Genomic DNA, 16,817 nt, shown 5'->3' with positions numbered 1-16,817 from the left:
TTTTGCCAGTGCATTTAAAGTTTTGCAAGGATAAATTTGGTGGTACTCCTACAGAGTTTTGCAGTGTCTACTATAGTATAATCACTGCTGCATTGCAGGCTGGGTTTGAAATCTTTAGTCAGTATAGTCAAAGTCTGTAAAGATGCAATTAAGGTAGAAGTGGATTTCATTACTGATGTCGGCTATCGTTGAGATGCCATTACAAGATCACATAATATCCATATTTTCCAAGATCTTTTCGTAGATTATCATTGTTTGGGGGTGGCAGAAGAGCAAGTGAAGTTGTGGCTGAGGTGGTTGGTAGATGACCTTTGTCTATGAAAGCTTGAATAATGGATCATTCCATGCAAGCAGAGATGTTATTGGAGGTGAAGGATGGAGCTACAGAATCTGAATAGAAAGAAAAGGGTAGGGAGCTGAAGCAAGTAATCAGAGGGAAGAGGAAAAGTGAGGGATCATGGGAGGGAAGTTAACAGAAATTAATATTGATGCCATCTAGTTGGAAACTGCAGAGACTGTTCCTTCAATTTATGAGTGACCTCAACCAGGAAGTGGAAGTGGAAATTGCCAGACTAATTATGAAGTGGCTCAGGTGGTCACTTTAAAGAGGAGGTATTGCAGGAAAACTATAAGGATGAACATACACACACACAACACAAACATAAAACTGTATCATTTATGAACATTTACTGTACAGAAAATATGGAGGACCACTGTATCAATCACAGAATGATATTTATGCAGCATATTGTTTTTTCTAAACATAATTAGGGCATGAATCTGAATGGATATGTCTGAAGTTGAGAGACGATAACTTGCTTGAAGAAAAGGAGAATAGAAATGGGGACAGAAATTTATTATGTCTCTAACTCCAGTTTCCTGTTCAAATTTCCTTATCCTCCGATTGCCTTGATGCTTTAAAAACCTAATAACCTCAGTTCTGAATGTATTCAATAACAGAACAATGAAAAACTTCTGAGTTAAAGAATTCCTGATATTTCCAATGGTCTGCATAAAAAGAAGTTCTCATTTCAGTTCTAAATGGCTTTATATTGACATTTGGCTTTCAAGTTATGGATGAGACTGTCTCTGAACCTGTGGCATAATTTCCTTTAGAAGCTTGACTGCCTCAATGACACCACCCTATAGTTTCTCAAACTTGAGTAGTGTAGTTCAAACTTATAGAATCTTTCCTCAAAGGACTGCAACCTCATCCGTTGAATAAATCCAGTGAATGTGGTTTGTACGTGCTCCACTGGATTACATATGTCAGTCACTTTGTAGTTTTGGCATTTGCAATGTCATGCTAGAGACCAGGACAACCTTGGATGGAGCAAAGTTTCAGGGAGACATTAGGGGTAAATTGTTGCTTTTTTTTTATAAACAGAGTTGTGGGTGCCTGGAATGCCTTGCCATGGGAGGTGGTAGAGGCTGGGACATTAAGCGCATTCAAGAGACTCTTATAGCAATAAAAAACTGAGGTAGGGAGGGCTTAGCTTTTTTTTGGTAGAATATATAGGTCGGCACAACATTGAGGGCTGAAGGGCCTGTACTATACTGTGGTGTTCCATGTAACTAAATATTCAGACAATGGCAAGGTATGATTGATAAAACAGCACAAAGACAAGCAGAAACGAAAGTTATGAAGAGACATAGATGCTACAAAAGGATAGAGAAAGGTTGAATGCATGGGCAATGCTGTGACAAATGCAGTAAAGTGTGTAAATGTCCTTTTTAAATCAGAAAATTTATAGAGGCATTTTATTGGCAACAATTAGCAGAGATTGAGAATAGAGAGAGATATAATGTATGATTTGCAAAAGGTTAGCATATAGCAGACGATTTGGAAAACTAACAGAACATTATTATACATTTGAATGGAACTGAACATGTATCAACCGTTGACACCCAAAGCCCACTTAAATCTTTTCTGGAAAGCCTAGGTTCCAGTCTTATCAATTGGAAAACAGCACATAAGAAATCAAACTTTCATAAAACAAGCAAAATCATGCCACATCCTCCATCATACTATAAATTTCAAGAAAAATAATTAATAATAATGATTCAATTTTACAGAATGATCATCTGGAATCATATCTGTCGACACTTAAATAGTAAAAGGAATAAAAGCTTACCTTTGCTTTTCTGTTTCTGATTTTATTTCCTCTGCCAAGGAAAAAATAAAAATACAAATTCAGTAAACATCATTATTTTACAACCTCAGTTTAGCAGCCAATATGGCAAAGAGTCAGAGAAATTTGATCAAGCCAAAACTAATACCACTGTTCCATTTTCTTCCCAATTATCCATCAATTATTTGGTTATTTTCCTTTAAGATGCCTCAACAAGCTTGCTATGCAAATAAATCAACAGTACAAGGCAACATTTCAATGATACTGAAAATCTGAGCATAAATTACTGGGAATACTCAATAAATCAGGTAGTTTGGGAGAGGAACTGATTAAAAAAAGTTAGTCTGCAAATGCTGGGGTGAGTGCAAGACACAAATGTGCTGGAGAAATTCAGCAGGCCACACACCATGCTGATGAAGGGCCTAGGCTTGACAAGTTGGTTACCCTTTATTTCCTATGGATGATGAATGATCTGCTGAGCTTCTCCAGCATATCTGTGTATTGGGAGAAGAAATGCTTGTTTGGGGAAAGAGGGGAAAACAAAAAAAAAAACTGACATTTCTGGTGCCTAGTGCAACATACAAAGTAATGGAAAAAAACTCAGCAGGTCATCCAGCATCCATGGAAAGCAAAAGACAATCGAAGTTTCAGACCTGAGCCCTTCTTCAGCAAAGTACTGGGGAAAAAACTCAGCAGGTCATCCAGCATCCATGGAAAGCAAAAGACAATCGAAGTTTCAGACTTGAGCCCTTCTTCAGCAGGGGAAGGAGCACAGGCTAGGAGATGATAGGTGCATACAGGTAAGAGATGGAAGAAGAGAAAGGATCTGATAAGGGGAGGGGGCAAAGGGTTGAGAAACCACTCTGATAGAAGGAAAAGGCTAGGGAGCTGGAGCAAGTAGTCAGAGGGAAGAGGAAAAGTGAAGGATCAGGGAAGGGAAGTTAACAGTAATTGATATTGATGTGATCTGGTTGGAGACTGCAGAGACTGTTCCTTCAATTTATGAGTGACCTCAGCCAGGGCTGTACAAGGCCATGGGGTATGAAACTGAAGCAGGTGGCCATTGGGAAATCCTGAGATGTTGCAACAAATTGGGTGAAGGTGCTCCAATGAGTGATCCTCCAATCTGCATCCAGTAACCTTGATGTAGTGGAGGACACAGTGGGAGTACCATATGCAGTAAATGACCTGACAGATTCATAGGTGAAATGTTGCTTCACTTGAAGGATTGTTTGGGACCCCAGATGGTAGTGACTGAGGTGAAGGAGCAAGTGCAGCACTTCTTGCAGTCACAGCAGTTAATATCGGGGGGGGGGGGGGGGGGGGGCAAGTGGTGGAAAGGGATGAGAGAATCAGAATTTATTCTAATGAATATGCCATGAAATTTTAGGGCAGCATCACAGTCCAAACATTCAACCAACTTACAAAATATAGTGCAAAAGGTCAAAGTTAGCCTCTGTCATCAGGAATCTGATGACAGAGGGGAAGAAGCTGTCCTTCCTCTCTCTCTCTCTCTCTCTCTCTCTTTCTCTCTCTCCCCACCCGCCACAGTAGCAGAGTGAAGAGGGCATGATCTGGGATTCCTTGAAGATAGAAGCTGCTTTCTTAAGATACCATGACCCTATCTGAATCCTACATTTTGCAATAAATAAAATCAACTGGGGTCAGTACATTCCAATAAGAAGGCACACTTCTCTGAAAATGTAGCCAACCTCCCTGACATTTTGATAACAGTATAAAGGGAATCAAGACTATTGGACAATATGACCTTAATCTTTAAGCCTCTTTGGGATAATTTTATGCTGGGAGCAGAAATTGAAATATTTCTCTATGTCTGTTATGGTCTGATCAATTGAAGCCCCATTCTAATGGAAACCGCTCCTGGACACAGAACACTACTTAATGATAACTAGAATGATAAACTAAAACGAGATGGCTGTGGCTGATAGTTCAACCACTCCCAGATCTCCACAAGCCTGCCCCAATTTCAAGATGCACTGTGAAAATGCTGATGTCACTGGATATCTTGTGGAGTCATCGTGGCAAAGCTTGATCAATACAAAGGAATCTGCCTTCCCTGTGCTGGCCAGCATGGTGCGAGAATTATTTCTCACTGCTTTGTCATGTTTCATGATTTTTATTTAATATATTTTGTTACACTATTAAAATTATTTGAAAGTTTTAGGTGCAAGCAATCAGCATATTCTCCTTCCCGATATGGTGAAACAAGGACAGAAAGATAGGGTGCTGAGAATTCATTGGAATTCACCTCGATTCAGCCAATGAAAACTCAAGTAGGCTGACAGAGAGCCATGTCACTATACTTTAGGACATAGCATTCCACTTTAACTTTAAAAGATGTAACATAATCATCTGTGAAATGGAAAAAGAGAAAATTATTTGGTTGGAAAGGCCTCCACATCACAGGTTAGGATGAGTTCCTTTGAATTGGGTCAGTCTTCAGGAGGGGTAGTAGCCAGGATTAATATAAGACACGGTGAAAGTTATGGATTTAAATGAAAAGGATAATGACAGCCATAATGAGTCAAGAGACAGTAATTTAATGATAATAGTACATCAATAAACATAGTCAATAATAGAAAGTAACAAATTATTAAAAATGGAAAAATGTTCTTGAGCCAAAGCATAGAAACAAATGATACAAAACTGGTTCACCAGGCTCTCACTGAGATATAGATAAATGGAATCTAAGGTTGGGAGAAATATCCTGAGTTACTTAACCTATAGAACAAACAGAAAAAGGGAAAACAGGTGGGTTAACTAACAATAAAAGACACAAGAGTAGTGGAGAAGAATAATGGTGAATCAAAACAAGAAATTTTAAAAATCATACAAAGCAAGACTGATGGAGAGGGCTTTTCTCTCAAAGGTTGAGAGATGACTTTATTTCGATATACAAGACAGGGGGGTTAGAAAGGGTGGGTAGCCAGCATCTTTTTCCTGGGACAAGAAGAATAAATATCAAAGGATATCTGTTTACATTGAATGGATGAAAGTTTAGGGGAGATGTCAAAGGCAAGATTTTATTTTATTCACAGGAAAATAGTCCTGTGGTGGAAGCTGGTACAATGTGGACATTCAAGACTCAGAGAGACACATAGATGCAAGAAAAGAGGATGCTTGGTGTTAGGTGGTGAAAAATTAAGATTGCTATGGCATCGATTTGCAAAGATCAGCAAACATCATACTGTAATGTTTTATTTTCAAATTAAACTAGCATTCATGTTTTGGAGGATGAGCTTATAGAATGCATCACGAATTCTTCCCTGGAACAATATATCTTTGTAACAAGCAGGGAAGAGGCATCAACCTCATCTTATGTAATGAAAGATTAATTAGTAATTTCATATTGAGAAATCTTCTGTGGGGAGTGTAATGAACTAACAATCCTTTGAATTTTGTTAGGGGCTAAAGAAACTTTGTTAGCAATAACAAAGGAACAACAATTGGGGGGGGGGGGAAAGAAAAAATCCAGACAATGGTAAATTAAAAATTATTTTTATTGAACTATAATAAAATGATATTTCTTACTTATCTCTAACTTAAATCTAAATATAAAATGAGTGTCTTGCTTGAAGGTTTTAAGTTTTCTGTTCATAAATAATTATAAAGCGCTTTTAAACATCATATCTTCAGATCTCTTTAATCTCACAATTCTTTTGATGAGTTGTGCTATAGATAGCAACTCTTGTTTGAAGAAAATCGATTTTCTGGACACAAACGAGAAGTGGTTTTGCTTATTTAAAAGCCACTTATGTTGTATCTCCTGTAAATAGGATAATACAAGTCCTGCCTTTCCAGGAGGTCAAGTTTCCTGTCTTCAGTTTTCTTCCATGATGAGTCTACACTCTATTTTCAAAAGAGCAGTCGGAAAGTAACTTATTTCAAAGCCACTTATTCTGTGTTCCCCTTTTTCAGGAGTAACATAGGCAGTTTTTCCCCTCTGCAGGAAATATTGCTGCTTTCAATCCTGTTTCAACAGGACAATGAGTTTCCTTAAACTGACCTCTATCTCTGGTTTAAATAATATATTTCAGACAAATCTCCCATGTCACATGGTATATGACAATTTCTGTCTTTAAAGTTCAAAAGCATCTCAGTGTACTTCTACTTCTGTGATGTCTGTTCAGATGGACACAAAAAGGCTGTGCATTTATACAGGTGCTTCTGAGATAACACCTATTGTTTTCAATATCTCAAAAACCATTATAAATCCTTTCACCTCTTCAATCAGCAGCCATTCCATTTCTGAAAATGGCTTTCCATCTTCCATCTCAAATAACCATGTGTTTAAAATGCTAATATGTTGTCTTTGTGCTGAAGCCAGCTAACAGCTGCAAAGAACCATGTCTGTAAAATGTAAATGAGTCCTGTCCACCCAAAACAAACTTTAACTAAAATATATGTATGAAATATACTTTTTAACATTAGACTAAAGATTAATTAGCACATTCATCACAGGGGAAAAGGACTGCAATAGAATTGTGTATGCAGCTCAACAGAAGCATGGCTTAGTTAAAAACTAGCCTTGGTCAAAAATAAAACTGCAATACAAGTGCTGAATTGGCTATTGAATAATTAGACTGAAAGGTTTCCCAGAAGATAAACAATGGAAATCATTAAAAGAAATTTCCAAAACATCATATCTATTTGAGAAATTTAAACCACACTGAAGTTGATCTATCCAGAGATGAGTCACTGCTCGGTATTAGATAAAGGCCAATAGCTTTGTCAGGAGGAATAGTAAACTCAAGAAGTGGAAGAATTTAAAGCAATGCAGCAACAACAAATAAATAGGAGAATTAAATTCAAGAATGCACAAGCATTAACTACCCAAATAGCTTCTGCTGCTATGGAAAATAGAAAAGAGGATCAAAACCTGAAATATAATTGAGACAAAATAGATTGGATAGAATGACAATCCAGTGGGCTCCTTTACTCTGGTTACTACTGTGCAGTGGTGTTCTTTCAACTGTGTTTATTTGCATCATTACACTTTGGATTTGGGTCTTGTGGGAAAGCAGGTGGTGAGCTTTGCACCACAGGCTGTCCATACTGTGAACTGTTCTTGGAACAGTTACTCGTTCAAATTAGTTTCTGGTCAATTGTGGTGTCAATTTTAAAATGGGAAACTTATCTTTGGTAAAACCATTGGATTATGTGGTTAATCCCCTGTGTTCAAGCTGGTCATTGTCACAAGTCAGAAGAAATGGAGATTTACATTTACAAATACTGGATAACAGTCTTCAAATCAGTTCAGGATCAACAGACGTCATTGCTAAGTAAAAGCAATCCATATAGAGCTTTCCTGAGAATGATCCTCACCGCATATCTGAGGCAAAGCTCTCAATCCATTTGCGGTTGGATGCTTTGTTTCAACTCAATAACAAAAATGATTTAGGGGGAACAAAATGGTCATGGCTGATCTTCAGTGCAAATGAACCATGAAGACAATGGAAGTATATTCCTTCATCTTCTATTCCATCCTTTACCCAGAACCACCCCCCCCCCCCACCCCCAGGCATATTACAATTCCCAGTCAAACTTGAAAAGGAATTATAGGTCATGCTTGTAATATTATTGATAAAGGTTTACCTCATTTCTAGCTTAGTGATTTACAGCCAAGATTCCAAGTTACTACTATTAATGAATAGCAATTCAATATTCCTGAACAGATTTGGACTAATCTCTGGGAAAACATGGCAAAACACTTAAAAAAGGTGTTGTTTGCCACATCTTCAGACATCCTAAAAGCATGTCTAATTGAGCAAACAGCTTCATATTCTTAAAAAATTCAATGGTTAATAACTTTGTTTATTTTACTCAGTTGCAATCATCAGAATATCTTGAGAGTTGGGGCTGCTCAACACCAATGACTTTTGTACTGCTTTTTAAAAATCACAACCAAAGACAAACGTGCCATTTCCAGTTGGTGTTCATTGCAAATAACAGGTGTATTCTGACCAAAATTTTGATACTCCACAAAGTAAAATGAAATATTGGTTTTAAATAAAAGTTAGATGTTCATAGGGGCTTACATTGCCGAATCAGGAGGCTTTATAATTAAGCACAGTCACTCCAATGTTATTGCAAGAAAGAAGTTTATTGGTTAAAATATGTAAATTATAAAATATTTAATCTTTATTTATTAATCACATTGTTACAATCTTAAAAGTAGAAACATAATTTATGTCTACCTTCTCTTGTTGGAATGTAGGTCTTGGTCAACAACCACTGAGTGAGCATCGAATAAGGGAGATTAACATTAGAGTTAATCTTGGCGTGCAAGAAACAATCCAAGTGGCATTTATTTCTCTGAGTAAATCGCAATGATTTCAGAGTATGTGGGTGGCATAATTTAATTAAATACCTGAAAACGTACATGATTAATATTACCCATATGCATAGTTTAAGCACTCTGGATTTGAATGCAAGTTGGTGCAAGTGCCAAATGAAAGGAAAAAAAGCCCAAATAGCTGAACGTAAAGACACACTACATTCATCATCCAAAATTAAGTTCTCTAATAGATTTAATGGAATCATATTTTAGAGACCAGGTCCAATATAAATATACTATGTTGCATATTAATTTTTATATTATGACATAGGGCATGGTAACAGGCCCTTTCAGCCTACAACCCCTTGCCGTCCAATTGCACCCAATTGACCTACAATCCCCAGTGCGTTTTTGAATGGTGGGAGGAAACCGAAGCCCCTGGGGAAAACCCACGTCGACACAGGAAAAATGTACAAACTCCTTATAGACAGAGTGGAATTCAAACCTTGTCTCATTTGGTGGTGCTATAACAGTGTCACACTAATCAACACCCTAACTTTGTTGCCCTGCGCACATTTGATGAGTAGTTCTAAATTAAGATTTAGCATGATCTGGGTGTCTATACAAGTGATTCAGGAGTGACCAGTAATGAAGGAGCACAGATTATGTCATAAATTAGCAACAATGTCTTGGAGAAAGTCAGAGCTCACCTGCGATTTGATGTTGATGGTCTAGGAAGTGGTCTTTGGTTTATGGAATTATTCAAAAATAAACTACATTATAATTATGCATTTAAAATTAATTGTTAACAATATCAAAGAGCAATATGTTTATGAAAATAAAGGTGTCAAAAATACAAGTTGAGACTGCTCTGGTTTACCAGAACGAAACAGCTACAACATTCGAAATTTTCATACTTAATGGTTGTTTTTTGAGCAATCATTTCTAAAATTACTTCTAAATCTCTCCACTTATGTCACTGCATCTCCTTGTCCTCCATTTTACAAGCTTGATAAAATAAAATCTATTTGACCAAACGTTTTATTCACAGCACTTAAATATCTTGTGCATCTTCTCAATTTATCATCGATTTACATTTTTGTGAAAGAGTATTGACTATTTTTTAAGTTTAAAATTTTTTTTAAAATGTAGAGCTATAGGATGTTAACTGGTCATTTCAGCCCACGAGCCCATGCTGCCCAATTACACTCAATTGACCAACAACCCCGGTTCATTTCGAACGGTGGGAGGAAACCAGAGGCCCCGGGGAAAACTCACGCTGACACAGGGAAAACATACAAACTCTTTACAGACAGCACAGGATTCGAAACCCAGTCCTAATCACTGGTGCTGTAGAGAGGAGTGCACTAACCTCTACGCTAACTGCGCCTCCTATATTAGGCAAGTTGTTGTCAAAACAAAATAACTGAATGAATCCCGGTGCTCTGACAAGTCTGCACTTGGAAATTACATCCAAGTCTGTGATGTTGGCAAATTTATATGAATGACTACCATTTTCTGACACCAGTTCTTGAAGAAACAATCACAAATAAATATGACCTCAAGCTCACCAAATTATCTGTAGCCAATAAGTAAGCACACAGCTTTTGATTTGATTCTGATTTTAATCATTTTATTTTATTACAATTTATACATGGGAATCCACAGACCTCGTGATCCAAAAGCAAAATATTATTGTTGTGAGGCTGAGGAATCTGAACACCACTGGCCTTGCTTCTTTAAGGGAAAGATTAAATGAACAAGACTGATGTTTAGTCTTCTAGATAACATGGAATCTGGATGTGTTCTTGAACTTGTTAAGTGCATTGATTTTTAGCAAAGGAATATACTGAAATCATTCCCTGCTAACAAACTGATTGTAAACTCCAAATGCTCATGCTTCTCTATAAACAGAATAGGAACCATCTGATTTAGATGCCATACTCAGTGGCTGCATGCAATGCCAAATGAAGTGACTGCTCTTTCAGTAATTTATATTGCAGGGTTCCATGCTATGTTTTACTTAACTCTGAAAATCACAGTACTGTACTATATTTAAAGACATTCCCTGTCATATTTCTTGGCTTTGAGATTTCTCACGAGCAATTCTGAATCGAAAAGCAAATGCTATTATTACATATATTGCCAAAGTTACTGTGCGAGCAGTAACCAATTGTGACTTTGCCATGCCCTTCTGAGTACAACAGAAAAGATACAGTCCAATCAAGGTTACACCCTGCAGGTAGTTCCTGTTCATCCCTTACAAACCCAAGCACAGGTGAGCACCAAAGGACAAGTATCTATTCAAATAGATTACTATTTCAGTAAATAAAATGCTATATTCAAGAATCAAAGAATACCAAGAACAGACCTCCACATATGTTTTTCATAGGTTGGTCTTTCTCAGGTAGCTAGCTCAGCGAATAACATCACTAAACATACACAAAAGACTAGGCAAAATTTAACCTCCAAAACTGAAAAGAGTGATAATTCAATCAGAAATTTACCAAGTTTTGTCCACTTCTCTGCAACCTAATCCAACTTGCATCTCTCTTTCTCAGGTTCTTCAACTGAAACATCAACTGTTTATCTTTCCACAGAAATTGCCTGACTAGCACTATTCACTTTCTTTACCTTTTAAAATCATGTGGGCTCCACTTTATTTATCTTAATTGTTAAGTCAGCCTACCAGGCAGGTCCCACCACCTAACTATTCACAATCTATTCCATGGATCAATAAGAACAAGGGACTAGAAATTGCTGCCATAAAGCCATTTATCTTTCCACAGATGATGTCTGGGCCTGCTGTTTTTCCACCATTTTCCATTTTTCACATTTCCAACATAATTTTTTTTTAAATTCCCAATGGAAACTGAGATCTATTTGTCAGTAAAGATCCCAAGAAACAAAACCAGATCAGTCCAGGGCATGTTTTGTGAGAAATGCAAATTCTCATTAAATTATATGTAAAGACTTGACTTTTCAAATGGAAACTGGGAAATCAGATTATTGCTCGAAGACAATATTGAATTCTTCCTCTGAATTAATTTAATTACAAGCATCTTCTGAGAATTTTTAAAAGATGGGATTGGGCAAGTCATAAAAAGCCCCACTGCGGCTCCACTTAAGGCCAACACAACAAGCAATACTGAATTTGACTTCAACTGAATATATCAAATGAACAATTACACTTGAAAGAACAAACCACCTTTTTATTCCACCATCATGGTTACTGGTGACTGCACACTCAAGTGACATTAATAAACAAAGAGAAACAAGAAATGCAGATATCTGAAAATGTGCAATGGGCAATGGAAACAACTTAGCAATCACCTTGGAGTCATTCACGACAGCAAAATTCACAGCTGTTGCAAAACTATTTAAGTGTGGCTATGAAACTTACGTGAATTTGACAAAATTGAAAATTTCCCAAATACACCTTCAAATAAAGCACTACAAATCCAAGGAATCCACCTACAGCCAATTAACTCCTTTCCAATGAATATTTACATTTAAAAAGTACAATGTATTTACTTTTACAATTTGAGGCATCATGAACAAAATGCTTTGAGAATTAATACACTGTATGATGGGATTTCAGAGAAACCCAAGCTTTATATTTTGATTAAAAATGTGTTGTCCACATAATACAATGCAAATTACAACAATATTTTAAGCTTTATTCCAGCAGCATTAATCATACCTCACCCTTAACAAATGCTCAACTCAAACTTCATAGCAATTAGATCATACAAAAAAAGTGGAGAGTCCAGTGCTTCAAAATGTGAAATTATTTACACATTTCTTTCTTTTATTTTTGCAAGAGCTCCCTTCTTCTAATCAGCATTCAAATACAAAATTAAATTATACAAGTTTGCAACTATAAATTCAATGTACTGTAGCCGCGCACTACTCAAAGGTAGACACATACACACGAGGTGTAGTCAGGTTAAGCTGAGTTTTATTAGGGCTCAGGCTCGACTTTTATACTTGCACTGTTCCTGCCGTGGCCCCCCCTTAGCTGACATCACAACATGTATGACAAAAGCCAAGTTTCCCACATGCGGGTTCTTTCCTGCATAACAATGCCCTTCTTCCTCGTGCACTTTCTCTGACTATTGGCTGCGCCGCAAGGCCAGCACCATTTTGGGGTCAATGACTTTGAAACTGCACTTGCCGTTCACCCGCTGGTTTGCTTGTTGGGGCCAGTACCGCTTCACTGGCTGATGGCCTTTGGTTGCGGTTGCCGTCCAGAGCGCCAGTTCATTTGCCACCATGGCGGGCTGGCACAGAATATTAATTCAAGAATGGATAAAATCTTTCACTATTGGGCTTACTTTACCAATCCGTGGTTTATGAATAGCCAGAGCAATCTAGTAGAGTTGCTGTTTTCAGAATGCATTGCCAGTTCAAGCTGTGATAGTTTTTGCAAAAAAAAAAATCAGATGTTTATATTTTCCTTTGCTGATTTAATTTCAGAATCAGAATTTATTGTTTTGAACAAATTATGAAATTCGGTGTTTGCAGCAACATCATAGAACAAATATTCATATTATAACCATCTTGCGTTATTACTATATAAAAAATAACAACAATATAGTGCACGAAAGTAAGGCCGAGTCTTTGGTTCATTGATTATTCAGGAACCTAATGGCAGTGGGGAAGAAGCTGTCCTTGTGCCACTGAGTGCTCATCTTTAGGCTCTAGTACCATATCCCCAATGATAGCAGAATGATGAAGGCATGGCCTAGGTAGTGGGGGCCTTTGACAATGGAGGCTGCTTTTTTAAAAAGACACTGCCTCATGGAGATGTCCTTGATGGAGTGAAGTCTGCTGCCTGTGATGTCGTAGGTCGAGTTAACAACCCTCTGGAGTTTATTCTTTTCCTGAGAGTTGGCTCCTCTATACTAGACAGTGATGCAACCAGCAAGAATGCTCTCCACCATGCACCTGTAGAAGTTTACAAGACACTTCGGTGACATACCGAATCTCCTCAAACACCACAAAGTATAACCGCTGGTGAGCCTTATTTATGATTGCATCAATGTGGAAGCTCCAAAACAGATACTTGGAGATGTTGACACCCAGGAATTTGAAGTTGCTGAGCCCTCGATGAGGACTGGGTCCTGTTCCCCTGACTTCCTCCTTTGTTTTGCTGACATTGAGAGCAAGGTTGTTGTCATTACATCATTCAATCTATCTCCCGCCTCTATGATTCCTCATTGCCATTTGTGATTCTGCTAACAACTGTGGTGACATCAGCAAACTTGCAGTTACATCTTGCTTCAAATGGCCCCCCAATATTTTTCTGTTTTGCTGTCAAGGCTCTCTTACATTGACCTCAATGATGGCAGTACCCTTTATGGTGATGGGTATATTTGCCCACTTCAGTCTTCTGAGGAAGTGCAGTCACCTTTGCACCTTCCGAGCAAGTGAAAAGTTGATACGTGTCCAGGATGGGTCACTTTTTAAGTGGACAGTATGGAACAGTGCTCTCCACTCTCTGCACTTGAGATATATATGTGTTGTGATGGGCAATCTTTCCTGGTCCTCTTGAAGTCCACGAGCATCTGCTTTGTCTTGTCACATTGAGACTTGGGTTGTTATTCATGCAACATATTGTGAGATGTTTCTCAAAGAATCTTCAAAATGCATAGAGACATTTTTTATTTAGTATTTTTAGTGCCTTAGAATGCTTTTATGTTAAACACATTACTTAAATGCAGATGTGACTGCCAAGTTGCAGGGTATGTGAATTCACAAAATGCCTTCACATGTATGACACAATTTATGTTATGAATTTAAAAAAATAATACATTTCATTAACATTATACAATTGATGATGATTCTTAAAAAAATCTTAATTTTGATGACAAAATTAAAAAGCTTGATGATCCCATTTCTCAATGGATGTTTTTAAACCTTGAATTTTTTTTAAAATAGGATATCAGTAACAAAAGTGAGTTGAAGCGTAACTGAGAATTAAATATTTCATTTGGCTCATATCATTAGAACTGCTAAATTTATACAGCATCTTTAGCTCAAAATGACTCATGGGGGTCGGGGGAAGGAAGTTATTACTTATGAAACTGAATCAAAGAGATATTACGACAAACTCATCCACAAAGTTTGCCTTGAGATAATTTAATGCCAATCTGACCAATTAACACATTTTTAAGCATGTTTTATTGGGGGGAAAAAAAACAAGCAAACTTCTTCATTTTTCCAGCCAAGAATATTCTTTGAACTGCAGAAAATGCAAACAGAAAATTCATAGGGTTTATTGCTCAGGCAATGCATCTGCTTTTGGCTCTGTGATAACTGTGATGCAATGCATCTTGCCAGTACAAAAATGACGTTTATGTGGATGAATGAATGCAGTCATGTCTTTTCATCTTAATGCGAGAAGTATTAAAAAAAAGTATGATGAACATAGACCATAGACCGTACATGGAATTCTGACAGTGTACAGTTACCAACAAATAGAAATTCTGCCTGGCCCACAGGGGAAAAAATTTCACAATTGTATGCACCATGGGGCTGTGTCCTCAGACTCTAATGCTACTGTCCCATGACTTCATCACCAGATCCAGTTCAATCTGAGTCATCGTTTGCAGATGACACAACAGTTGGTCTCATCAGCAACAACAATGAGTAGAGAGGGAAAAATCTCACAAAATGTTGCATGAATAACAACTCAAGTCTCAATGTGACAAGACAAAGCAGATGCTCGTGGACTTCAAGAGGACCAGGAAAGATTGCCCATCACAACACATATATATCTCAAGTGCAGAGAGTGGAGAGCACTGTTCCTTACTGTCCACTTAAAAAGTGACCCATCCTGGACACGTATCAGAAGGTGCAAAGGTGACTGCACTTCTTCAGAAGACTGAACTGGGCAAATACACCCACCACCATCATGCCAACCTTCCATAGGAGTTCCATGTGTATAGTTTATCTTGTGTATGTATTGTTTGTCTGTATGTGTGTTGTGTACCTGCATATTTTGCACCGAGGATCAGAGAATGCCGTTTCATCTGGTTATATTTGTGCAATCAGATAATAAAATTTGAACTTCATGTCATGAATGTACTCTGACAATAAATCTTAACTTTGATATTGTGACCATTAGACAGGCTTGGCCGATGCAAGGACAGGAATGGCTGATACAAGTACCGGGATTTAGATGTTTCAAATGGGACAGGGATGGATGTAAAAAGGAGGGGGTAAATGGGGAGGAGCATTGATAATCAGGGATAGTTTCACAATTGCAGAAAGGGAGAACAATGTGGAGAGATCGTCTACTGTCATTGTGTGTGGAATCAGAAAAAAGGAAGGGAATGAACACACAATTGAGAGTATTCCATGGGCACCAAATAGTCATTGGAACATTTTTCGGTAAGCTGCATAAATAACAGGATTGTTGAGATGAGAGACTTCAATTTCCCTAACATTGACTGGCACCTCCTTGGTGAAGAAGGTTCGGATGGGGCAGAATTTGTCAGGTGTGTCCAAGAAGGATGTCTGACACAGTGCGTGTCAAGCCAACTAGAGGATAGGCCGCCATACTGATCTTGTACTGAGTAATGAACCTGATCCAGTGACAAACCTCTCGGTGGGTGAACAGTTTGGAAATACTAACCACAACACAAAAAGACAGTACAGCTAACGCAACACTATCACAATGCCAATGACCCAGGTTCAAATTCTGTGTTGTTTGTAAGGAGTTTGTACATTCTTCCCATGATTGTATAGATTTGAGAAAATACCGAAGCACCAATAGCTCAGTGGTTAAAAGCACTGGGCTTGCAAACTAGGGGTCGCGAATTTGTTCCTTGCTGGGGCTTCATTTCTGTAAGGGGTACTGGACAAAGTGGCCACTCTCTGTCTTCCTTACAGGAGACAAAGTTAAAGAATTTCAGGTATGTTACATTCTAAAAGTAGTATTACATGACAATAATGGAACCTTTACCTTTAAATTGGGAACAGATGTTCTGAGAGAAACGCAGAGCATAAATGTGGAGGATGTTCAAGGAACACTTGCACCGGGTTTGGATAGGTTTCTCCCATTAAGACAGGGAAAATAACCATTGTTGACAAGAGAGGTGGGAGGGCAAGTCAAGAGGAAGAACGAAGCATGTTCAAGGTTCAGGAAGGGCTCATGATTTTTATGGCCGGGAAAGAACTTGAGAGCTAGACAATGTCATGAGAAGGCCTTGGGTAGTAGGACGAAGAAAAGACAGAAGACATTTACACAAACATGAAGACCAAAAGGGTGACTGAAGTGAGGACAGAACTGATTAAGGGGTAAAGTGGACATGTGCTTGGAGAGAGGAGGTAAGGGAGGTCTAAACTGAATAATTTGTTTCAGTGTTCACTGGGGAGAG

General features: G+C 37.9%; 1 protein-coding gene across 2 annotated transcripts in view; it reads right to left on the bottom strand.

The window, feature by feature from the left end:
* The window catches only part of arfgef1 (ADP-ribosylation factor guanine nucleotide-exchange factor 1 (brefeldin A-inhibited)), a 178,134-nt gene that overhangs the window by 126,280 nt on the left and 35,037 nt on the right, over positions 1–16,817 (bottom strand). For both annotated transcript variants that reach the window (XM_069921321.1, XM_069921322.1), the window contains exon 2: positions 2,136–2,166. In XM_069921321.1, the coding sequence (XP_069777422.1) occupies positions 2,136–2,166 (31 nt within the window). The remainder of the gene's footprint in view (positions 1–2,135; positions 2,167–16,817) is intronic.

The sequence above is a fragment of the Narcine bancroftii genome, chromosome 2, assembly GCF_036971445.1.
Source record: "Narcine bancroftii isolate sNarBan1 chromosome 2, sNarBan1.hap1, whole genome shotgun sequence".
In the NCBI taxonomy this organism is placed as follows: Eukaryota; Metazoa; Chordata; class Chondrichthyes; order Torpediniformes; family Narcinidae; genus Narcine; species Narcine bancroftii.
The sequence above is the reverse complement of the archived record's forward strand: the minus strand, read 5'-3'. Positions and strand labels throughout refer to the sequence as shown.